Source organism: Artemia franciscana, chromosome 13 (assembly GCF_032884065.1).
Source record: "Artemia franciscana chromosome 13, ASM3288406v1, whole genome shotgun sequence".
Taxonomy (NCBI): domain Eukaryota; kingdom Metazoa; phylum Arthropoda; class Branchiopoda; order Anostraca; family Artemiidae; genus Artemia; species Artemia franciscana.
Window position 1 is genome coordinate 20,887,852 of NC_088875.1, and position 25,588 is coordinate 20,913,439.

The window sequence follows — 25,588 nt, forward strand, 5'->3', positions numbered from 1 at the left end:
TGAAATGAACAAACTGCAAACAATGGCAACAGACCTTTTTGGCTTGAGCCTCGACTTTGTGAGTCCTCCCATGACTAGCTGGAACATATCAAAATTTTTATAGGATCAAAGCTTCCAATTTATTCACATTCTATATAGTATAAATAATAATAAAAAAAATTCAACTGAAAGTAAGGAGCAAGATTAAAACTTAAAACGAAGAGAAATTATTACGTATACCTCGCTCTTTACGCTAAAGCTTGAAACTTTCCGATGAAATTTGCTGTCCCCCTGAACCACAAAGGCCGTTTAATTAGAATAAATAGCTCTTTTGAAAGTCTAAAAAAAAACTTATGTGAAAAAGAGCGAGGCGCTGACGATGGGGCAAAGCTTTCATATATGTAATAATTTCTGTTCGTTTTAAGTTTTAACGTTGCCCCTTACTTTCAGTTGAAAAACTTGTTTTTTTATTCAGTTTCTGACCGTTTTGAATAATATTAAGAAATCCGACGCCCCCTTTAGGGAAAATTCTCTTCCCTCATGAAAAGATCATCCCCTCCAACCAGAAAAATCCCGCTAAAAACGTCTGTATACTTCCCAATAACCAAAACTAGATGCAAACAATGGGCAGAGTTCATAACTTGCAGCCCTCCCCCTTGGGACTGTGGGGGATTAAATCATACTCAAAGGAATAGTTATTAGATTTTTCGATTATGCAGAACAAAATGGTTCTTCAAAATTTTGATCGGGTGAATTTGTGATAAAATTGAGCATGGGAGGGGGTCTAGTTGCCCTCCAATTTTTTGGTAACTTAAAAAGGGCACTAGAACTTTTAATTTCCGTTCGAATGAGCCCTCTTGCGTTATTTTAGGACCACTGGTCTGATACGATCACGCCTGAAAAAAAAAATGAACACGCATCTGTGAAAAAAAATACAAAATTCTACATTTTTGCAGATAGGAGCTTGAAACCTCTACGGTAGGGTTCTCTGATACACCGAATCTGATGGTGAGATTTTCATTAAGATTCTATGACTTTTAGGGGGTGTTTTCCCCTTTTTCCGAAAATAAGGGACATTTTCTCAGGTTCGTAACCAATTCTTTTGATGTATTTCTTGGTATCAAAATTGCGTTTTTTAGAGTTTCGATTCTTACGGTACTTTCGGTTCTTTTTAGAGTTTCCTTACTTATAGTTCGTTATCACGAACTGTTTGATAAGCCGTAATAGTTTTATTAGCTCCCAAACCGATTTCAACAGAAATGACCAGCATTTAAATCAAGAGATGTTAAAAAAAAAAAAAATACAGACAAAAAAATAATGAAAAAAACAAAGCTTACCTTTTCAGTTTCACTGGTTTCGTAAATTTAAAACTAATAATGTCTCCTTCCTGAGGGGAAAGGCCCCAGAAGAAATTAACACCCAAATAAACACTTTCAATAGTATGTTTCTTATATGCTTTAATCACAGTAGTAACTCTTGCTGCTGGATTTGTATGAGGAATAAAGAGGGGTAGTTTCCCAAAGGCTTTGTCTTTCAGTTTTTGAACCTTCCCCTTGAGCGAGGAAACAGTTCCGACGTGTTGAAATAAGGATGGCTTATACCTCAGCCATAGATTCTTCTTTACAGCTCGGCACTTTTTCTGGAATGTTTATTATACATAAAGAAATGACAGATAAAATAAATGAATCAGAATTGTTACAAAAATAGACAATAGACACTATTTAAGTTACAACAGAACAATTGCTATATTCATCTGGGTGCCACCATCTGTCCAAAACGAGAGCAGACTACATGTGGTGTCTTCAGAATAAACATAAACATCAGTGTTAACCTTCGACCGCCGATCTGTCTGTCACAGCTGGACTTCTAGCAGTCAAATGCGAGACATTGCAGCACCGATGATGGTATTAGGGGCTATTATCTTTAATTTCAGAGCTCAATTAAGTAGGCAGAAATTATTTAAAGAGGGGAGGAGGTCTTAAATTAAAAAAAGGTAAGTCCCACAAAAATATAGGCATTTTACAATACACTAAAATATAGTCCTAAGCTACGTCTCCTAATAATTTCAAGGTGGAGATTCCAATGTACAACAGATACGAGCAAATTTGACAAGTATCCTCACTAAGCACGTATAAAAAGCAAAAACTATTGCTTACGCAAAGGAAACTTAATGCATAAGGCAAATCCAAGGCTAAATTATGGGTTCAGATATATGGTGAAAAACACTAGGCAGAAAAAAACACTAGACATCCGGTGCCAAGGCCCTGTGGAATGATGCAGCAACTATGACCCATGGGTCACAGTTGCGGATCAACACATACAGTTATGTTTCACGGAGCATAAATATATATGCTCCAGTGTCACGTTTAAAGACGTGTTATGTTTATTGCAGGTTTATTATTTGTCAGGTCAGTAAGCAATTTTCTTCTTTTTTTTTTTACCTGCACTAAGACTGTGTACTATTTACTGTGGTTACGGAACATCCGTGGAACACTTCATTGTACAAGCTCTTATTTTTAGTGTGCGATTTATTTTTGGATATAGAAGACAGCATGTGTTCTTGCTCAATTTTCCTGATGTTACACGTCTAAAACAAAATAGACAATCAAAATCGAAAATTTTAAAAAAATCGGGACTTCTCTTTCAAAATCAAGATTCCAGGTATTCTTAAAACAAAAATAGTGAGAGATGCGGTAATTTTGCTCAGATTGTCGAAGAGACAATACGGATCTATATTAATATTTAAGGTTATTTGGTTTCTTAAAGGTTAAGCTTCCAAGCTAGAGCATTTTACTTAGAAAAAATGTAAGAAATTCACAAAATCAAAAGTTCCACCTCAAGACCTGTCTATCCGCGTAAAAAAAAAAAAAAAAATTCTACCTTGTCTAGAGAAAAAGTTACCTCTAGAATGTCCAGGAAATTAATGCACGATGACTTTAGAAATTATTTCTAAGTATACAGTTAATTTTTCAGATATAGAAGAGTGCAAGTCTTCTTGCTTAGTTTTCATGCCACTAAACGTGTAAAATATGATAAACATCAAAATTGGAAATTTTAGAAAAAAAAAATAAGATCGAAACTTATGTATTTCGAAATCAGGATTTGTTTCAAAAATTATGCCTATTTTTAAAATATTAATGAAAGATGCGGACATTTTTCTTAAGTTTTTGAAGAGGTTAAATGAATTCGTATAAGTATCCAAAATTATTTGATTGCTAAAAAGTTTAGCTTAAAAAGCTAAGACATTTCAGTTACAACAAACTGCAGGGAATTCGCAAAATCAGAATTTCAAAACAGAAAATAGAATTTTATTTCAGGAAGACTAATGACGCTCCGGTTCCTAGAAGATCAATATCTGTCTATCCACATCGAAAAAAAATTCTACCTTGTCTAGAAAAATATTTGTCTCTTGGATATCAAAAAATTTGCATGCGTCATGACAACTTTGGAAATAAGTCTTAAGTGAATGAAAGAAATTTTGTGTATAAGAAAGTTTAAGTCATCCCTTGCCTATTTTTCAAAGTATTACTCGTTTAAAACCCAATCAGTATCAAATCAAAGATAATAAAAAAAAACTGGAATTTGGCAATCGAGATCGATTTTTCCAGATTTTTTCCAAGAAATCTAGAAGATAAGAGGAATTTTGTTCTCCAGTTCTCAGAGAGATAATAAAATTTGTCTGCACAGTATTTGCCTTTAGGCAGAAAAACAGTATTAACCTTCAGATTGGCGTTCTAAAAGTCGCCTCGAAAGTATCTTGAAAAAGCAGAACGGGGGTGGGCATTTTTGCAATAGCTATTGTATCGGGAGGTAAAGAGTTTGACATTTTGGTGGCGATTCAAATCCTATAAAACACAAAAAAATAGCTAGGTACATGGAAAATAAAAGAAACTGCAACAAAATTGTAAGCATCTCGAGGTCTTTGGCAGATCATGGCCGTCCTAGATGATCAGGAGAGGGCACGTTTGAATGGAAATCACAAGTTCTAATGTCCCTTTTAAGCTCCCTGTCACACCCATTTTCCCCCCAGAGACATCTGATCAAAATCTGATACAGCCATTTGATTAAAAGAGAGCACTGTTAAAAAGGTCCAATACATATGCCTTTGTGGTTGACATGACCACCATAGTCCCTGGGGAAAGGGCTGTAAGTTACTCGACTTACTTAATGTTCACATGCTATTGGGGAATATACGATTATTTTTTTTGGGGGGGGGGGAGATTTTCCGCGGGGTAAATTTTCCGTAGAGAGAGAAGTTTCCGGGGGAATTTTATCGGAAATTTTTCCATAGGGGGAGAGAGAGGCCAAGATTTCCTGGCCTGATTTGAAAAGTAGTCAGAATTTGAATAGTTGTTTTTTTTTTTCAACTGAAAGTAAGGAGCTTAAAACAAACAGAAATTATTCCGTATATGAGCTATTTCCATTCCTCAACCCTTGGTCTTTACGCTAAAGTACGGCTTTTGTCACGATTTGCAAGAAAGGCTGCTCAAACGCAAGGGCCATTGAATTTGAATCTATTTATTTAAAACCCACAAAATGCAATGGAAAAACTGTGGAGTGAAAAAAAAACAAAAAATATACGATTTAAATGAATTATCTCAGTTCAAAGAATGGCCAAAAAGGTCAAAAATGCCAATCATTTTCTGAGTTTTAAAACACAACTGCAGATACTTGTTTCAGTCACGAGGGCGCAACAAAAATGTGAAATTTAGAAAGAATTCCATGGTTCCGGTACCCTCGAGGCAAACGCATTAGATGTTATTATTTTTTTAATGAATGAGAAGCATTTTTGAAGAGCTTTATGACTAGCATAAAGAACAAGGATTAAGAAATGGAAAGAGCTCATATACGGAACAAATCCTGTTCTGCTTTAAGTTTTAATGTTGCTCCTTACTTTCAGGTGAAAAAACTTTTTTTAATCAATAGCTCAATAAGATATACTATTGTATTGTAATATTTTGTATATGTGCATTTTTGTACGCTCTTATTGGATTGAATAATAGGGGAGTAGAATCCTATTAAGAACTTGGAGTTACGATTTAGGCTTGTTTGTTAAATTTCTAATATTGTATTTTCTCATCTAAGATTGTTTATCAGACAGTTCCTGGTATCGAACTGTAAGTAAGGAGCGACTCGGCTCAATAGTAACCGCAACTCTAAAAACGGAATCTTGATATCAATACATCAAAACTATCAGCTTATTATGCTGATTCGAAATATATGAGATTCATCAAGTTTAGTGTTGCCCATCAAAAGTAACAAGCCTGAGAAAATTTGCCTGATTTCTGAAATAGAGGTAACACCCCCCTAAGTTCAAGGAGTCTTGATGAAAATCACACCGTTAGATTCAGAGTACCTGAGAATCCTCCTGTAGAAGTTTGAAGCTCCTGTATAAAAAAAACTGCAGAATTTTGCTATTTTTGCCAGAAGACAGATCACGGATACGAGTTTATTTGCTTTTTTTTTTTCAGGGATGATTGCATTGAAATAAAGGTCCAAGAAGATTGGAAGGAATTGCATTCGAATGGAAATTAAAAGTTCTAGTGCCCTTTTTAAGTGAAAAGAAATATTAGGGGGCAACTTGCCCCCCTCCCACGCCAAATTTAGTTTCCAATGTTATCTGATCAAAATTTTGAGAAACCCATTTTGTTCAGTATAGTTTAAAGATCAAATAACTATGTCTTTAGGGGTAAAAAGACCCTCCACTGTCAGAGTGAAGAGGCCAGTAAGTTATGAAATTTGCCCATTGTTTACGTATAGTATTTATTATTGGGAATTATACAGACATTTTTTTTCCGGGAAGGGAGTGGGGAATTTGTGCTTGGGATGGACTTCCAAAAGGAGAATCTACCTTGGGGAAGTAAATTTCCGAAGGGGAGGGGGTAATTTTCCCGGGAAAAGTTTACACTGAGGTTGACTTGACAAAATTCCTATACGAAATTCTTGTTAATTGTCTTACATTATCTTTGCCAACTCTGTTTTGCAATGGAGATGTTCTGGGAGAATTCATTCAGGTTATTTTCCGCGTGTTTTGATTTCTGGAAAAAAAAATCTACAAAAGAGGGCATTTCCGGAGTGATCGAAAAACCGATTGGAGATTAAAGTCTTTTTTTTAATGAAACTATGCTTAGGATATTTTTTCAGGCTGAATCGTTCGCAAGACATTTTACGGGCAGAGGGTACTTTAGGTTAGTTGGAATTTTCACGGAGGAGTTTCCCCTGAGGGAAGGGGAGTGTATTTCATGGAGACTGAATCAGATTTACCTGCATTATTTGAAAAACGAACAGAAATTAAATAAAAAAAACACCAAGTTTTTGACTGAAAGTAAGGAGCAACGTCAAAACCAAAAACGAACAGAAATTATTCCGAATATGAAGGGTTGCCCCCTCCTCAGTACCTTGCTCTTTACGCTAAATTTTGACTGTTTGTTCCAATATTTTAAGAACGGCTACGGAAACAAGAGAGCCATTTAATTGGAATAGGAAGCTTTTTAAAAGTGCTACCAGCTTTAGCGTAAAGAGCAAGGTATTCATATACGGAATGATTTCTGTTTATTTTGAGTTCTTATGTTGCTTCTTACTTTCAGTTAAAACAAACTTTTTTTTTTTTATTTGAAGCATAAAATCATACTTACTTTCATATGCTCCTTTCTATCAATTGGATTTTTTTTTTATAGTATCTAATCATTTAAAAAGGGGATTAGATTTATAAATCTCATTCAAGTGAACCCTCTTTTAAAAATCTAAGACTAAAGACTACGAATTATCGTATGTTTGATCACCCTTCTCTGAAAAAGTAAAAATTTTCATATTTTGTCAATAGTGGATTTAGAGTTAATTAATATGTTGGGCATCGTTGCATAATTTCCATCAAAACAAACCCCATCCTAAAAAATGCGAATTCTCATTCACCAACACATTAACGAGCGCAACTTAAAAGTTAACAAATCTTACATATTTAGAATCAGAATAAATAATAGATTTTATTGTTGGATACATTTAAATCAAAGCACGGTGTTTATTAAAAGGGTCGCTTTTCACTTAAGGTTTTTTCTACATTTATCCGAATGTTCATGTAGAGTGAGAAGATTTCGGTATACAAAAGCCCTTTTCTAAGCTTTGGGCACAAACCCGGCCCCAGCAACAAAAAGAGTAAATGGCTCTCCTCCATAACAGCAATGCGCGATTCTACATCACCATCCATGATTTATCAGACGTCAAATAAATCAACTTAGTTAAGTGAAACTTTAAAATAACTGCTTATATCAACCGTTTGTTTTGTACGGAAAACGTGCATCTTTATGAATGAATACGCCACTGCGCAGAATTAACGCCTCTCTAACTAGGAATATCAATATACTATATTAGGAATATCGATAATTTGTAATGGATTGGCTACCTCAGAATTTTCAATCGACCACGTTTTGTCCTTATCTCAGGCCAAGTGGTTATTTGGTGCCTCAAAATGGCAGAAAAGGCCACTTTGCTCTGTCATAACCTTTATTCGCCGCTGAAAAAGGGAACTAGAATTCTAATAGAACCACTGGTTCTAGTAGAACCAGTGGTTCTAGTGGTTCCACAATAAACAAATGAACACGCACCCGCAATCATTTTCTTGAAAAAAAAAAAATCTAAAATTTCATATTTTTGCGGATAGGGGCTTGGATAAAGAGAATGTTGTGGAAACAGAGAAGGGGTGGGCATATTGAAGCTTCGAAATGTTTCTTTTTATACCCAAGTTTTCCCACTAGGAAAACATTCAGATTAAACCGGAACACAACTATTTACACATTGGTGGGGGAGGAAAGGACGTTTTAGTTTTGGTTCTTTTCTATCAAGTTAACATTTAAGCACAAGTTAAATTTTTCCTGGAATAGAAATAAAACATTCACCAACATAAAATCTAAAAAAAATTAACATATGATATTCTTTTAGAAAATTACTGTATAGTTTTATATTCATATACAGGCTTTTCTGAAAATGCGCTAGATACGTCATCTATAATTACGAAAGTAAAATTCATCATTAAAACATAGGGGGCACTGCCCGTTACTTTCGATCCTGATGTTAATTGGAATCCTACGCCGTGAAAGAGCTAAGAAAATCTGAAGGAAAAACCTTACGACTTTTTTATCATGATTATGCTGAACATAGTTAAAATCTTCCAAATTGTTTAATTAAATCTTTCAATACATTAACATCTAAAAAGATATGTCGTTATGGCAATACTCCGCACAAAACTACCTTCCACATATTGGATAACAATGTTGTCTCTTTTTTTAGGTGTCATGAGGTTTTTTATAAGGAGCGTTGTCATTACAATTGTCGAGTTTTTCAGTTTTCATGAATGTAGGATTCACATTTTTCAAGAGAGAATGAACTTCCATTGTTTGTTTGCTCCTTGATAGTGCTACTTGAATACTTGACGTTTTTAAACCTTTGGTCTCAGCCTTGAGCTGTAAATACTAGGAAACAACATACAAATGGCTCACCTGGTCAACAGGGCAGAATCTGGTTTCAAAGAGAGGATCAATCAGCCAATCTGCTGGTCTGTCATTGTGAAACATTGTAAAAAACTGTATCATGTACGTCAAATCCGAACTGTGAAACATTTTCCCAATGAATCCTAGTTGACAAAACTCGGCTACAAACCAAGACCTCTTCGCTTTTTCCATTTCAAAAGCATAGTCTTTTATTCGCCTTACGTAATCCTTAAAGAAGATTCATTCAGAAAAAGAAATTGACAACTATCAATGCTGCCACAAATAAGTAGTGTTCGAAAAGAAAAAAACCGACCGCATATTTTAATAGTTACCCACCTTGCTCTCCCTTCAAATCATGCTTCACTAGAAATTATTTTAGTTCTTTTTTAGGTCTTTTTTCGCTAGTGTAGTACCTAAAAGTTCCTGGTTCTTCAAGGGATTTTCTTTAAAAGCATTAACCTCATTGAATGATACCATAAGATTAGGGAATAATCTAGAAAACCGAACACAGCAGGGGGCTAGGGTGAGGAGGCCAGAAAAAAAACTACAGAGCAAATAAAATCTCACTTTCTCAACCTGAAGTTAAGAGTTTAATATTTACTTTGCGCAATCATTACAGAAAAAATAAGAAATTGCAAAACTGTTATACCTAAAATAAATTCGTTTGATTTCACAAATAGAGTTGAAAAATAGAGAGAAACAGCTAGACTTTGTTTGATTTTAATTCTTTAACATTATTGGTAGGTTATAATTATTCCGACAAACTCCAAAAGATGGATATAACCTAGTAGAAATGCCTTCTAATTTAGACATAGACAGGAGCATTTATCTAAAATACAATTTTCTCTACAAAATCCTCCAAATACGACTAGCTATTTTGGAAACCAGCTAATTTTAAATATATGCTTTGCTATTTTAAGTTCTAAGTTGCTAAGTGTGAAGTCACATTTTATCATCTGAAAAGAGAAACCCAGATATGGGGTCTTAGTGGATGTGGTCGTGACTTTACTCCCAAAACTAACAGTTCTATTTTATATTTAAGAATAGAATCTAGGAAAAAAGTGAAATAATTTAAAAATACACGAATGTAATAATATCAAAATACGATTAAACTGATAAAAAGTGAATCAAAATACACAGTGTAGGGATACAATTTTAAAAGACTTTGGTAGGGAAGAAAGTGGTCTTGGCTAAAGCCTCAGTCCGATATCGATCTTTTCTTAGGCAACTATGAAAATCCAGATTTTTGCTCTTTCGTTAGACTTTGTTACAAAAGAAAGATTTAATTACAAGACAAATAATATGAATTATTTCGAATTATTGCTTCTTACTGAAGAAGGCTTTAAGTAGCCTGGCTCATTTTTCAAGAATTCATACTGGGACTCGATAATACAAGCTAGCCAAATTTAGAATCTTTGATAATATTGACAGAAAGACCCCTGTATAGTTTAAAATCTTAGAGAGCAAATGATTTAAATAATATTTGACAATATGGGAATATATAGCTAAAATTTTATTAAACTTGGAAAACGGTAAAATTGATCTACAGACTATGAACATAAGTGTTTTTTTTCCATAAACTAGGTTTATGCAACAATCATTCTTTGAAAAAAAATATTCAAATTATAAAGGGAAAATGAAATATGATCTTTAATTAAAGAAGAAAAGAAAAAAGCGAAAAGAAGCCTTAAATGAAAAGGGACTGTGTCTTATCCAAGACACACTGGCATCCACAAAAAACACTAATCCATTCAAGGCGCAAATATGTACCGTACACGTACAGCACTAGACATACTCTACAGAACTTGAGATTAGGATGTAGGCCTGCATAATGTACAACCTAGTCTCTAGATCCCATTATCGCAACTCATACAATGTCCAAAGTGATTTGAGCAGAAATGAAGAAGGAATCTTTGAATACCTTTTTATTGAGATGAAGTCGAAGTTAAACATCTAAGATCCAATGTTTTCCTAGACAAGCACCGGTTGTGCTTGACCTAAACTGTTCCTAAGATAGAGTAAGTTATGTCTATCAAGAATTAAGGAAGACTAGCTTCTTGACACTTCTAAAATGCAAAACCAATGATACAGTTTTTGGCATGGCTTTTATATTATAATTAAAGTAGGCCAAAAAGTCTATATGGGTAGCTATACTCTCTTCCAAACGATACAAAATACGGTTTGACCCGACATTTGAGCAACAAAAAAGTTTTTACCAACAAAATGTTCAGAAAAATCCGCTTAATAACACATCCGAAATCGTATTAATCATGTCATTTGTGTGCAATACTGCAAAACCGATTTTCACCCCTTTTCTTCGTTTGGTATTCTCTCACCCCATAGAGTTGAATTCTTGCGTACGATGCTACCCTTCCCTAAAACAGAAGCAATAGTAAGTAAACGCAAACCTGCAAAGAGAGGACATCATCCTCAAGCTGTATGTAATAAGTCCCTTGCGTTTGTGCATACATCATAAGAAAAGCATAATCCAAGTTTTGTTTGGTCCTCCAGCGAACTCTCTCAATGGGGTCGTCTAGTGTAATCTTTAATGTTGACCAGTCCGGGTAATATCCCTCACTCGGTGAGATAACCTGCAGTATCCCTTGCTCCATTTCTTTCGAAAACCTACAATAATATTTTTAATACTTCAAGATATTGTTTATTATACATTTAATTGTTTGAATACTTCTTACTATTTCTCTTCATGGCGCTAGTGATTAAAATGTCCAGTATTAGATTGTCTCTTTAAATTACTCCATGGCTTATCAGCTGATATTTCGAAGGACCACAGGCACTTACCCACAGGCATGGGTGCCCCCTGGAGAACAGACCCTCATACCCCCCCCCCAAGAAATGTACGCAGTTTGAAGTTTATCCCATACTTGCATATGGTTTTCGTATAACTTCCGTCATTTGAGGGTTTTGACGACATTAACTCTTCCCATCCCAAAAATAATTCCGGCGTTTTTCTTTTTAATTAAATTGTTTAAATAACATGAGTAGGACTCACAACCCCTGTGCCTTCTCAAGGCCAGAACATAATTTGCACTTTACTGAAAAAAAATACAAATTAATGTGCATTGTCAGTTTGATACACATGTGCTGATATTTATTACTTAATCTTAATAATTTTTGATTTATTAAACTTAAAAAGCTGAAACAAGCCTTTTTCAGGATAGTATAAAAATGTTGTCATTTTCACTAGTTGATAGATCGTTTATCATCCACTGATCCATACTAGGGGAGAACTAAGGTAGTAGTCATAGAACTAAGGGATGATCGAGATTTATGGTTTGACTCATGACGAACAATGTTGACTGGACTTGTATGCAACTGAATTTGCTTTGACTCATAGGTGAACAAGTGCCAAAGCCTAATAAGCTTGCCCGCTTTAGAGTCTCAAGCGGACTACCGTGTTTTAGATTGACACATGACAGACAATCCCCTGGAGTCGCAGGCGAACAGGGAGACCTATAGTTTTCCAGGTGTTCTGCTAAACGGCACGGGCAAACGGCGGGAGTAGTTATGACGTCTCAAATTGGACAAATACTTGTGTGTTAGCTTTTGGAGAGGCATGCCCTCCTAGAGTCTCAGGCAGGTTGACCAGATTTTAGAATTGACACATGACCGTTAAGTCGCCTGGAATCGCAGCCATCCAAGTGTCTGGTCAAAAGCCCGACAGGGCTCACCCGTCTGCCAAGAGAGTCGAGCCAGGTTTAGCACCCAATTCATAAGCTCAGACAGTTGCGCTAACAAAAAATAAATTAAATATTTGGTTGACCAAAAGTCACCTTAACTCGGAAGCCAACAATCATTCATAGCCTAATAGGGGGCCGACCTGCCTAGAGTGTCGGGCGAGTGTTAATTTCTGCTCGTTTTGAGTTTGACTCGGTTATTTATTGTAATTTCTGTTCGCTTTGAGCTTCATTTATTTATTGATGCTGTATTGTCGTAATTTTACGCTTAGTAGATTATTTAATTTTATTTTGCTCATTTTTGGTTTAGTGAAGTTCTTCACTTTTCTTTGAAAAACGAAATAAGTTTTTTAAATTAACTTAAAAAAAATCACACACCTTTTATACACTGAAAGTACCCTCCCTCCCTTAAGTGTATTATCTGATTTCACCCCTAAGTGTGGAGTTTTGTCCATTTACCATAACAAGTCATATTATTCTTGATATTAAATATAGTTTTTTTTTTGTAGGTATTGACCATCTGGTGGCGAACATGTCTTTTTTCCTTTTCTTGTATGTCTTTGAGTATATATTAGTATGGAACTGACTTTTACAAAATTCTTCATTAGTTTATTCATTAGACAAATATTTTTCAAGCATTTACCCTGATTTTATACAAGTTCATTAAAGTATTGAAAAATTAAATGCTCTATCAAAAGTCCTAAAATATTAAGTCTTCAAAAATTGGCAAAATGGAGCTAAATAAAATAGCTTCTAAAGGGCTCATTTATTACTCATTAAATTAATTTATTTAATAACTCGTTTAAAAAAATATACAAAACACAGAATAATAAACGGAAAAAAGACAAAGAAATAACAAATTTTCATTAAAAAAACAACGATAATATCATGTAAGTGCATGCTAATACAAGAAAAAAAAGGAAAAAACATACAACTCGTCCTTTATATTTGTTACAATTAACTATTATGGAGAATAATAGCTCTCCACCTCTAATTAACCTGCTGAGTTTCATTCAGTAAGATTATTCCCTTCCACGCCTCCAGTAGTATATTCAGCTGGCAAACATTGTAGTAATTGCACCTGGTCCTTGAAAGAGTAAACCAGAGTATTTCATATTACCAATGGACACCTGTTCTAATTTAGAGCTGATTCACACGTCATTACTACTATATTCTATTTATAAATATACTATACCGCATAAGAGCCAAAGAGATTACAAGATTTCTAATTGAAAGAAAAATAAATGTTTTTGAGAACCAAGTGCCACAGAGGTACACTACATAATTTTAAATACACTATTTTTTAGAACTATGACTAAGTGTATAAGAGTCGTTAAAGCTGAATGATAATTTATTAAGGAAGGGTTTAAGATTTTCGGGAGAAAAAAATATTAAGCACAGCGCTATATTTGATTATAAATATACTATACCACATAAGAGCCGAAGACGTGGTAATAAACTGTAAGTAAGGAGCAACCCGGCTCGGTAGTCGCCGAAACTCTAAAAAACAAAATATTGATACCAATAGATACATCAAAAGAATTGCGTTTTTATGCTGACTTCAATATGTAAGTTTCATCAAGTTTAGTTCTGCGCATCTACTGTTATGAGCCCGAGAAAAATTCGCCTTATTTCGAAAAAGGGAAAAACACCCCGTAAAAGTCATAGAACTTTAATGAAAATCGCACCATCAAATTCAGCGTAACAGAGAATCCTACTGCAGAGGTTTCAAGCTCCTATCTGCAATATACGTCGCCATCCTGTACGTAAAAACGTCGCCATTGATATATAAGTCTAAGCAAACGGAGGTTGATGGGAAATGAAGGCATTCCTTACAAAAAGTACTTTTCAACAATTTTTGGAGTTGGAAAGACGAATTTTCTCCGTGGCAATAACTTTACGACCTCCTTCTTTGTAGTTGTAGGTTTGTAAGACAAATATGTATATAGTCATCTGAATTGGTAAATAATTACCTCTCTTTCATGTGGACATCAATTGATTCCACAAGCTGTTCGTCTGTCTCAGCAATAAGAACAATGAATAAACAGTCCAAAAGGTCTTTGGCAGGTGCGCTACTAAATAAATTAGCAAGTGTGGCTATTAGATAGGACTGTCCTTCTCGTTTCACAGTGGGGATTCCTGAAATACAAAGAACAATATGAAACAAAGGAAAAATCTCTGATCGTTCAATTAGGGAAGGGTTACGGGGAGTGCGAGGGGTCTTCGTCAAAAAACCTATCCACCAAGAAAAGCAGGAGCTAAGGTCAAATTATATACAAACTATATACCAAGGTTATTGTTCCTGTTATATATATATATATATATATATATATATATATATATATATATATATATATATATATATATATATATATATATATACATATATATATATATAATGAAAAGAGAAATCACCAATGCCACAGCACAAACACAAAAAAAAAAAAAAAAAAAAAAAAAATGTGTCTGGTGGAAGCCCTCGCAGTAAACTTCACTTTCAAACAGTTCGTGGTAACGAACTGTAGTAAGGAGCGATCCGGCTCAATAGTAACCAAAACTCTAAAAAATTGAATTTTGATATAAATAGCTACATCAAAAGAATCGCATTTTAATGCTGATTTTAAATATATAAGTTTCATCAAGTTTAGTCTTAGCCATCAAAAGTTACGAGCCTGAGAAAATTTGCCTTATTTAGGAAAATAGGGGGAAACACCCCCTAAAAGTCGTAGGATCTTAACGAAAATGACACCATCAGATTCAGCGTATCAGAGAACCCTACTGTAGAAGTTTCAAGCTCCTATCTACAAAAATGTGGAATTTTGCATTTTTTGCCAGAAGACAAATCACGGGTGCGTGTTTATTTGTTTGTTTTTTTTTCCCAGGGGTCATCGTATCGACCAAGTGGTCCTAGAATGTCGCAAGAGGGCTCATTCTAACGGAAATGAAAAGTTCTAGTGCCCTTTTTAAGTGACCAAAAAAATTGGAGGGCATCTAGGCCCCCTCCCACGCTCATTTTTTTCCCAAAGTCAACGGATCAAAATTTTGAGATAGCCGTTTTGTTTAGCATAGTCGAAAATCTTAATAACTATGTTTTTGGGGATGACTTACTCCCCCACAGTCCCTGGGGGAGGGGTTGCAAGCTACAAACTGCAACCAGTGTTCACATATAATAATGGTTATTGGGAAGTGTACAGACGTTTTCAGAGGGATTTTTTTGGTTTTGGGGGTAGGGTTGAGGGAAAGGGCTATGTGGGAGGATCTTTTCTTGGAGAAATATGCCATGGGGGAAAAAATTCAATGAAAAGGGCGCAGGATTTTCTAGCATTATTATAAAAAAAACAATGAAAAAATAAACATGAAAACGTTTTTTCAAATGAAAGTAAGGAATAGCATTGAAATTTAAAACAAACAGAGATTATTACGCATATGAAGGGTTCTAAAAATACTTTAGCATAAAGGGCGAGGTATTTAGGAGGAGATAAATACCTCGCTCTTTATGCTAAAATATTTTTAGTGATTTCAACTATTTATTCGACGGCCTATTTGATTCAGGGGTCATTCTTAAAGAATTGGAACAAAACTTACGATTTAGTGTAAAGAGCGAGGTATTAACGAGGGTACAAACCCCCTCGTACACATAATAAAAATATAAGAATATAAAAGTTTGTTACGTAAGTTAATTCTTAAGTTACGTATATTTTTTTACTAATAAAAACGTTCGTTGAATATTAAAAGTTCTAGTAGACTTTTTAAGTAACCGAAAAATTGGAGGGCAGCTAGGCCTCCTTCCCCACCCCTTATTTCTCAAAATCGTCTGATCAAAACTAAGAGAAAGCCATTTTGCCAAAAAAAAATTAATATACTAATTTCATTTCAATAATTTATGTGCGGAGAGCCAAAATCAAACATGCATTAATTCAAAAACGTTCAGAAATTAAATAAAAAAAAAAAAACTAGTTGTTTTAACTGAAAGTAAGGAGCGACATTAAAACTTAAAACGAACAGAAATATCTCCGTATATGAAATGGGCTGTCCCCTCCGCAGTCCCACGCTCTTTACGCTAAAGTTTTTAGTTGTTTTAAAAAGTAGAATTGTGGCAAAGAGTCAAACTTTAGCGTAAAGAGCGAGGGACTGCGGAGGGGACAACCCATTTCATATACGGAGTAATTTCTGTTCGTTTTAAGTTTTAATGTCGCTCCTTACTTTCAGTTAAAATAACTAGTTTTTTTTATTTAATTTCAATTATAAAACCAAACAGTTTTGTTCAATACTTTAAACAGCCATTGGTAAATAAACATTTACAACTACCAACTGACTGTGTTTCCTGCACTTTCAATGCTTTCAGGAAAGCACTAGTCACGGACAGAGGGGAGTTGAAGGGTGGTAGCTCACTTCATATACAGGATAATTTGACATAACAAATAAAATAAAAAAGAAAGTTCAGTAACTAGTAGCTGTGTTGGCCTCAGGTGGCTTGGTGCAGCGGTGAGTTGTTAGTAGTAGTGGTAGTACGGTAAGACAGTGTGGTCTTAGAATTCAATTGCAAATTAGAATTGCGTTCTCTTTTCGGACTAAATCGGCACTGATAAAAAGAAGCAGACCATTAACAGTTCTAAAAGGAAGGCTTCGAAGAAGGAAAGGAAAGTCTGTTTGGAGTCACTAATAAATTAATCAAATATATTTTTGCAGTACCAAGAACGATGAGAATGGAATCTGACAGTTTGAACTGGTTAAGCAAAAACTTACACAACCACATAAATCTCAAAACAAGAGCCAAGAGCTCATATGGTTTGAGCTCTAGCAAAATTCTCAGAATCAATAGATTGCTTTAAAAGGAAAATCAGAGACTTAATGCCAGTCGGGATTTAAAATAAGAGTTCTTCCAAACATAAAATTTAATACCTCATTTTTTCTAATTTTTCAGAACTAACCCTCCTACCCCCCCAAAGAGAGCGGATCCGTTCCGGTTATGTCAATCACGTATCTAGGACTTGTGATTATTTTTCCCACCAAGTTTCATCCCGATCCCTCCACTCTAAGCGTTTCCCAAGGTCTTAGGCCGCCCCCCTCCAATGTCAACGAATCCGGTCGATATTTAAAATAAGAGGTTTAAGACACGATATCCTTTCAAACATCAAATTTCATTGAGATCCGGTCACTCCTTCGTAAGTTAAAAATACCTTATTTTTCCGATTTAACCGTCCCCCCACTCTCCCCCACATGATCGAATTGGAGAAACGACAATTTCTAATTTAATATGGTCTGGTTCCTGATACGCCTGCCAAAATTCATTGTCCTAGCTTACCTGGAAGTGCCTAAAGTAGCAAAATCGGGACAGATAGACCGACCGACCGACAGAATTTGCAATCGCTATATGTCACTTGATAGATACCAAGTGCCCTAAAAACGAAGGAAAATGGGAAATTCAACTTTTAACGAAGCTTTTGGTGGTAACGGGAGACACATAGAACAAGAGCCAAGAGCTCATATCGCATTTGTGACGAGGTCAGAACCTAAAATTAGACTCGGTACTAGAGTTATTGATTTCATCGTACTAGCATGTCAAGAAGCACCGAACTCGCCGAAGCACTAGACACCCCTCAACTCCCCCAAAGAGATCGGATCCAGCCCGCTTACGTCAATCACGTATCTACAACTTGTGCTTATTCTCGAACTCGCCAAAGCACTAGAAATCCCCCAACTCCCCCAAAGAGAGCGAATCCGGTCTGGTTAAGCCAATCACGTACCTAAAACTTGTACTTATTCTTCCCATCAAGTTTCGTCCCGATCTCTCCACTCTAAGGGTTTTCTATATATATATATCTCAAAACTTGTTAAAGAAACTTTTTTGTAGCACAACAAGATGTGAATTCACTTATATATATATATATATATATATATATATATATATATATATATATATATATATATATATATATATATATATATATATATATATATATATATATATATATATATATTGCTCTCAAAACTTGTTAAAGAAACTTTTTTGTAGCACAACAAGATGTGAATTCACTTTTTAAATAAATAAATAAAATAAGAAAACATCCATGCAAACAAGAGACATAGAGGGGAGGGGGTTCCCTCATCCTAATTTTGTTCTAACGATGCCCCAAGAACATTCTTACACCCATATGCTATGATACACCCGAGCATTATGGCTATGATAAATCACAGTCATGATATAATATGATATACCAAGATGTTATAAAAATGTTAATTCCTAAAATGTAGTTGTAGACGGTTTCATACAAGCCTCCAAACAATTCTCTAATACCGTTCCTCCGTTGAATACTCAATGGGTGCACATGTGCAAAAAAATAAGGATTTTTGTGACTTAATTTGTTTCTCCTATGACCCGTCAAAATAATTTGAAAGCATTATTTTCAAATAGTATCCCGTTCTGTGATGGTCAGCATTATCTTTTTGTTTACATATCTTATCGTTTTGGCAAAAATGAAAAGGACAAATATCTTAGATTCGTTTTTTCGAGAGTCTATAGGAGGCGCAGTAGCACTGCCTAAGTCGACGTTTTCCAAAATGGGAGGCATGGACTAATCTAAAGGGAGCCACGAAAATTAGTCCCAGTAAGCGATTTTCAAATAATTGCTGAAGTTTTGTACGTAAAAAATGAGAGAGAGAAAAAAATATCATCGTACTTTATCGTATATAGTGCAACTAAACATTTCGCAACTTAGCACCCCACCCCGCATCTTCAGCATCATTCCTTCAAAATAAAAGTTTACCGTCCCAATAAAGATAATATATACGCATAATACCCTGACACCTTTTTTGTGAACATCCCCTTCTGGTTTCTAAAAAGAAAAACGCAAGACACTGCATCCTTATTACAAACTCAGATTGAAAAGTTAACGAAAAATGTAATGAAACTTCGCTTATGTTATGGAATCACAACGAAAGTAGCCAAGCAGACAGGGTGAATTTTGTTAGTTCGAAAAATTCAATCAAGAAGAAGGATCTTGCAGTCAGACAGAAATAGATAAGGTACTTTAGGCTAATTGTAACTGTACACAGAGCCGTTCATGGCAACTATATAAATAATAAATATGCTCATATGCCGGAGATTTGGGACTTAGATATGTCAAGGGATATTAGGGGCTCTTCACAATTGTGTTATTCCACCCTGTCCCTCTCCAAATGGCACTGACCTTTGATGATCTTAGAAATTCTGATCTTAGCACAAGTTGGATTGAAATTATTCAACATTATACCACGGGAAATAAAAAATTATGTTTCAGTTCCGTCATTTCCACACAACTATAAAAAAAAAATCTTCTTTCTACCAATACAAATGAATAATGTTTTGGAGGATTCTCTCTTCTTCTTTTTTTCTTTTTTCCTGTAGTGCACAGTGCCTTTTTCAGTATTCTTTCTGTTTCAAAGTTTAACACTTTGTTGTTCTGTCAATAATCAGTGATATTTATACAAATACGCGACATCCTCCAGGGGCTCAATTTGGCTCTGGGGATCATTGACCAATCCCTGGAGTTGTGTTTTATTTGTATTTATATTCAATACTGTCACAGTCACTTATAAACTATTGGACATCTCCCTAAAATGGCATCTGGGAGATCGATATCACCTCTTTCCTTCATTAGATTTCTCAAGACAAGGAAATACGACTTATCCTAGCTATCTTTCGGATTTACTAATATTATTAACGATAATATGAAACAAGAGCTAAGAGCTCATATGGCACTTGTGACGAGGCGAGAAGAGCTAAGAGCCAAGAGATCATATGGTATGAGCTCTAACAAAATTCTATGAATCAACAGATTGATTTAAAAAGGAAAATATGAGGCTTAATGCCAGTCAGGATTTAAAATAAGAGCTCTGAGTCACGATGCCCTTCTAAATATCAAAATTCATTAAGATCCGATCACCCACTCGTAAGTTATAAATACCTAATTTTTTCTAATTTTTCCTCTCCCTTTAGCCCCCCAGATGGTCGAATCTGGGAAAACGACTTTATCAAGTCAAATTGTGCAGCTCCCTGACACGCCTACCAATTTTAATCGTCCTAGCACGTCCAGAAGCACCAAACTCGCCAAATCACTGAACCCCTCCCCCCAACTCCTCCAAAGAGAGCGAATCCAGTACGATTCTGTCAATCACGTATCAAGGACATTTGTTTATTCTATCCACCAAGCTTCATCCCGATTCCTCCACTCCAAGTGTTTTTCCAAGATTTCCCCCTCCAACTCCCCCCAATGTCAAAAGATCTGGTCGGGATTTGAAATAAGAGCTCTAAGACATGAATTCCTTCTAAAAATCAAATTTCATTAAGATCCGATCATCTATTCGTAAGATAAAAATACCCCAATTTTCACTTTTTCCAAGAATTCCGGTTTCCCCTCCAACTCCCCCCAATGTCACAGGATCTGGTCGGAATTTAAAATTAGAACTTTAAAGCACAAGATCCTTCTAAATATCAAATTTCATTAAGATCTGGTCACCCTTTCGTAAGTTACAAATACCTCAATTTTTAAAATTACCCCCCCCCCAATTCCACCAAAGAGAGCAGATCCGGTCCGGTTATGTCAGTCACGTATCTTAGACAGGTTTCTATTCTTCCCATCCAGTTTCATCCTGATCTCACCGCTTCAAGTATTTTCTAAGATTTCCGGTTCCCCCAACTGCCCCCTCCCAATTATGCTTGATCCGGTTGAGATTCAAAATAAGAGATCTAAGTTACGAGGTCCTTCTAAATATGAAGTTTCATGAAGATCCGATCACTCCTTCGTAAGTTAAAATACGTAATTTTTTCTTATTTTTCAGAATTAACCCCCCCCCCCCAATAGAGCGGATCCGTTACAATTATGTAAATCACGTATGTAAGACTTCTGCTTATTTTTCCCACCAAGTTTCATCCCGATCCCTCCAATCTAGGCGTTTTCCATGATTTTAGGTTCCCCCACCCAAAACTTCCCCCAGTGTCACCAGATCCGGTCAGGATTTAAAATAAGAGCTTTGAGACACGATATCCTTCTAAATATCAAATTTCATTGAGATCCGATTACCCGTTCGTAAGTTAAAAATACCTCATTTTTTCTAATTTTTCAGAATTAACCCCTCCCCCAACTACCCCAAAGAGAGCGGATCCGTTCCGGTTATGTCAATCATGTATCTAGGACTTGTGCTTATTTTTCCCACCAAGTTTCATTCCGATCCCTCTACTCTAAGTGTTTTTTTTAGGTTTCCCCCTCCCACCACCACCCCCCCCCCCCAATGTCACCAGATTCGGTCGGGATTTAAAATAAGAGCTCTAAGACACGATATCCTTCTATACATCAAATTTCATTGAGATCCGATCAGCCGTTCATATGTTAAAAATACCTCATTTTTTCTAATTTTTCAGGATTACCAACACCCCCCCCCCCAACTACCCCAAAGAGAGCGGATCCGTTCCGATTATGTCAATCATGTATCTGGGACTTGTGCTTATTTTTCCCATCAAGTTTCATCCCGATCCCTCCACTCTAAGTGTTTTCCAAGATTTTAGGTTTCCCCCCCCTCCAACTACCCCTAATGTCATTAGATCCGGTCGGGATTTAAAATAAGAGCTCTGAGACACAATATCATTCCAAACATCAAATTTCATTAAGATCCCATTACCCACTCATAAGTAAAAAATACTTCATTTTTTCTATTTATTCCGAATTAACCGGCCCCCCACTCCCCCCCCCCCCTAGATGGTCAAATCGGGAAAACAACTATTTCTAATTTAATCTGGTCCGGTCCCTGATAAGCTTGCCAAATTTCATCGTACTAGCTTACCTGGAAGTGCCTAAAGTAGCAAAACCGGGACCGACAGAATTGGCGATTGCTATATGTCACTTGGTTAATACCAAGCGCCATAAAAACCAATGTGTTTGTTGCGTTCCAAAGTTTTGGCTGCTGATAGTATGAGACCCGATAAATTCAAACGGCGCCTTAAAACTGTTCATTCTGAATACGTTGGTAAGCCCCAAGAGTTTTTATGGCACTTGGTATTAACCAAGTGACATATAGCAATCGCAAATTCTGTCGGTCTGTCTGTCGGTCCCGGTTTTGCTACTTTAGGCACTTCCAGGTAAGCTACGACGATGAAATTTGGCAAGCGTATCAGGGACCGGACCAGATTAAATTAGAAATAGTCGTTTTCCCGATTTGACCATCTGAGGGGGGTAGGGGGGCCGGTTACTTCGGAAAAAATAGAAAAAATGAAGTGTTTTTAACTTATGAGCGGGTGATGGGATCTTAATGAAATTTGATGTTTGGAATGATATTGTGTCTCAGAGCTCTTTTTTTAAATCCCGACCGGATCTGATGACATTGGGGGGAGTTGGAGGGGGAGGAAACCTAAAATCTTGGAAAACAGTTAGAGTGGAGGGATCGAGATGAAACTTGATAAAAAAAATAAGCACAAGTCCCAGATACATGATTGACATAATCGGAACAGATCCACTCTCTTTCGGGTAGTTGGGGGGGGGGGGGGGTAATTCTGAAAAATTTGAAAAAATGAGGTATTTTTAACTTACGATCGGGTGATCAGATCTCAATGAAATTTGATTTCACTGATGGATCTCAAGAGTTTTTATGGCACTTGGTATTAACCAAGTGACATATAGCAATCGCAAATTCTGTCGGTCTGTCTGTCGGTCCCGGTTTTGCTACTTTAGGCACTTCCAGGTAAGCTAGGACGATGAAATTTGGCAAGCGTATCAGGGACCGAACCAGATTAAATTAGAAATAGTCTTTTTCCCGATTTGACCATCTGGGGGGGGGGAGAGATTGGGGGGCCGGTTACTTCGGAAAAAATAGAAAAAATGAAGTATTTTTAACCTATGAGCGGGTGATGGGATCTTAATAAAATTTGATGTTTGGAATGATATTGTGTCTCAGAGCTCTTATTTTAAATCCCGACCGGATCTGATGACATTGGGGGGAGTTGGAGGGGGGAAGCCTAAAATCTTGGAAAACACTTAGAGTGGAGGGATCAGGATGAAACTTGATGGGAAAAATAAGCACAAGTCCCAGATACATGATTGACATAATCGGAACAGATCCACTCTCTTTGGGGTAGTTGCGGGGGGGGGGGGGGTAATTCTGAAAAATTAGAAAAAATGAGGTATTTTTAACTTACGAACGGGTGATCGGATCTCAATGAAATTTGATATTTAGAAGGATATCGTGTCTCAGAGCTCTTATTTTGAACCCGACCGGATCTGGTGACATTGGGGGAAGTTTGGGGTGGGGGAACCTAAAATCATGGAAAACGCTTAGACTGGAGGGATCAGGATGAAACTTGGTGGGAAAAATAAGCAGAAGTCTTACATACGTGATTTATATAATTGGAACGGATCCGCTCTATTGGGGGGGATAATTCTGAAAAATAAGAAAAAATGACGTGTTTTTAACTTACGAAGGAGTGATCGGATCTTCATGAAACTTCATATTTAGAAGGACCTCGTAATTCAGATCTCTTATTTTAAATCTCAACCGGATCAAGCGTAATTGGGGGCGAGGCAGTTTGGGGGACCGGAAATCTTAGAAAATACTTAAAGCGGTGAGATCAGGATGAAACTGGACGTGAAGAATTGAAACCTGTCTAAGATACGTGACTGACATAACCGGATCGGATCTGCTCTCTTTGGTGGAATTGGGGGGGGGGGGGTAATTTTGAAAATTGAGGTATTTGTAACTTACGAAAGGGTGACCATATCTTAATGAAATTTGATATTTAGAAGGGTCTTGTGCTTTAAAGTTCTAATTTTAAATTCCGACCAGATCCTGTGACATTGGGGGGAGTTGGAGGGGGAAACCGAAATTCTTGGAAAACGTGAAAATTGGGGTATTTTTATCTTACGAATAGATGATCGGATCTTAAAGAAATTTGATTTTTAGAAGGAATTCATGTCCCAGAGCTCTTATTTCAAATCCCGACCAGATCTTTTGACATTGGGGGGAGTTGGAGGGGGAAATCTTGGAAAAACACTTAGAGTGGAGGAATCGGGATGAAGCTTGGTGGATAGAATAAACAAATGTCCTTGATACGTGATTGACAGAATCGTACTGGATTCGTTCTCTTTGGGGGAGTTGGGGGGAGGGGTTCAGTGATTTGGCGAGTTTGGTGCTTCTGGACGTGCTAGGACGATTAAAATTGGTAGGCGTGTCAGGGAGCTGCACAATTTGACTTGATAAAGTCGTTTTCCCAGATTCGACCATCTGGGGGGGGGTAAAGGGAGAGGAAAAATTAGAAAAAATTAGGTATTTATAACTTACGAGTGGGTGATCGGATCTTAATGAATTTTGATATTTAGAAAGACATCGTGACTCAGAGCTCTTATTTTAAATCTTGACCGGCATTAAGCCTATTATTTTCCTTTTTAAATCAATCTATTGATTCATAGAATTTTGTTAGAGCTCATACCATATGATCTCTTGGCTCTTAGCTCTTCTCGCCTCGTCACAAGTGCCATATGAGCTCTTAGATTTTGTTTTTTAAAGAAAATTGGATGAGATATCTGAAAACAAGCATAATTTCAAAAACTATCCATGTTCCATCAAATGTCTTACTAGCACCATACCTATTGTTGTACAAAATCGCGCAACGTAAAAAACCCAAGACAATAGCAGAAATTTTAGTTTTTCCAGCAGCTATTGCTATGGCCAAAACAACGTTTGGCCAATGTTATTCGAATCAACTTTGAAAAATACCACTTGCTGTTAATACAATTGGCAGAAGAATTGATGATATACCTGAAAATATTTGTGACCAATTAGTTTCTCGGATGCGTTCTTCAAAATTCTTCATACAAGTAGATGAAGCTACTGATGTAGCTAAAGACACACATTAAATTGCACATGTTTGATACGTTGACGATACTAATATAATTGAAGATATCTTATTTTGCAAACCAATCAAACAGTTCGTGGTAACGAACTGTAGTAAGGAGCGACCCGGCTCAATAGTAAACGAAACTCTAAAAAAAAAAGAATTTTGATGCTAAAAGATGCATCAAAAGAATCGGATTTTCATGCTGATTCTAAATACATAAGTTTCATCAAATTTAGTCCTTGTCATCAAAAGTTACGAGCCTGAGAAAATTTGCCTTATTTTGGAAAATAGGGGGAAACACCCCCTAAACGTCATAGGATCTTAACGAAAATCACACCATCGCATTCAGCGTATCAGAGAACCCTATAGAAAAAATTCAAGCTCCTATCTACAAAAATGTGGGATTTCGTATTTAAGACAAAATCACGGGTGCGAGTTTATTTGTTTTTTTTCCAGGGGTCATCGTATCGACCAAGTGGTCCCAGAATGTCGCAAAAGGGCTCATTCTAACGGAAATGAAAAGTTCTAGTGCCCTTTTTAAGTGGCCGAAAAAATTGGAGAGCCACGCT

General features: G+C 36.2%; 1 protein-coding gene across 1 annotated transcript in view; it reads right to left on the reverse strand.

The window, feature by feature from the left end:
• LOC136034274 (alpha-1,3-mannosyl-glycoprotein 4-beta-N-acetylglucosaminyltransferase A-like) overlaps nucleotides 1–25,588 on the reverse strand; it is a 53,293-nt gene that overhangs the window by 22,655 nt on the left and 5,050 nt on the right. The window contains exons 2-5 of the mRNA XM_065715414.1: nucleotides 14,131–14,296; nucleotides 10,871–11,087; nucleotides 8,472–8,690; nucleotides 1,317–1,618 (exon numbers count right to left, since the gene is read on the reverse strand). Coding sequence (XP_065571486.1) covers nucleotides 1,317–1,618; nucleotides 8,472–8,690; nucleotides 10,871–11,087; nucleotides 14,131–14,296 — 904 coding nt within the window. The remainder of the gene's footprint in view (nucleotides 1–1,316; nucleotides 1,619–8,471; nucleotides 8,691–10,870; nucleotides 11,088–14,130; nucleotides 14,297–25,588) is intronic.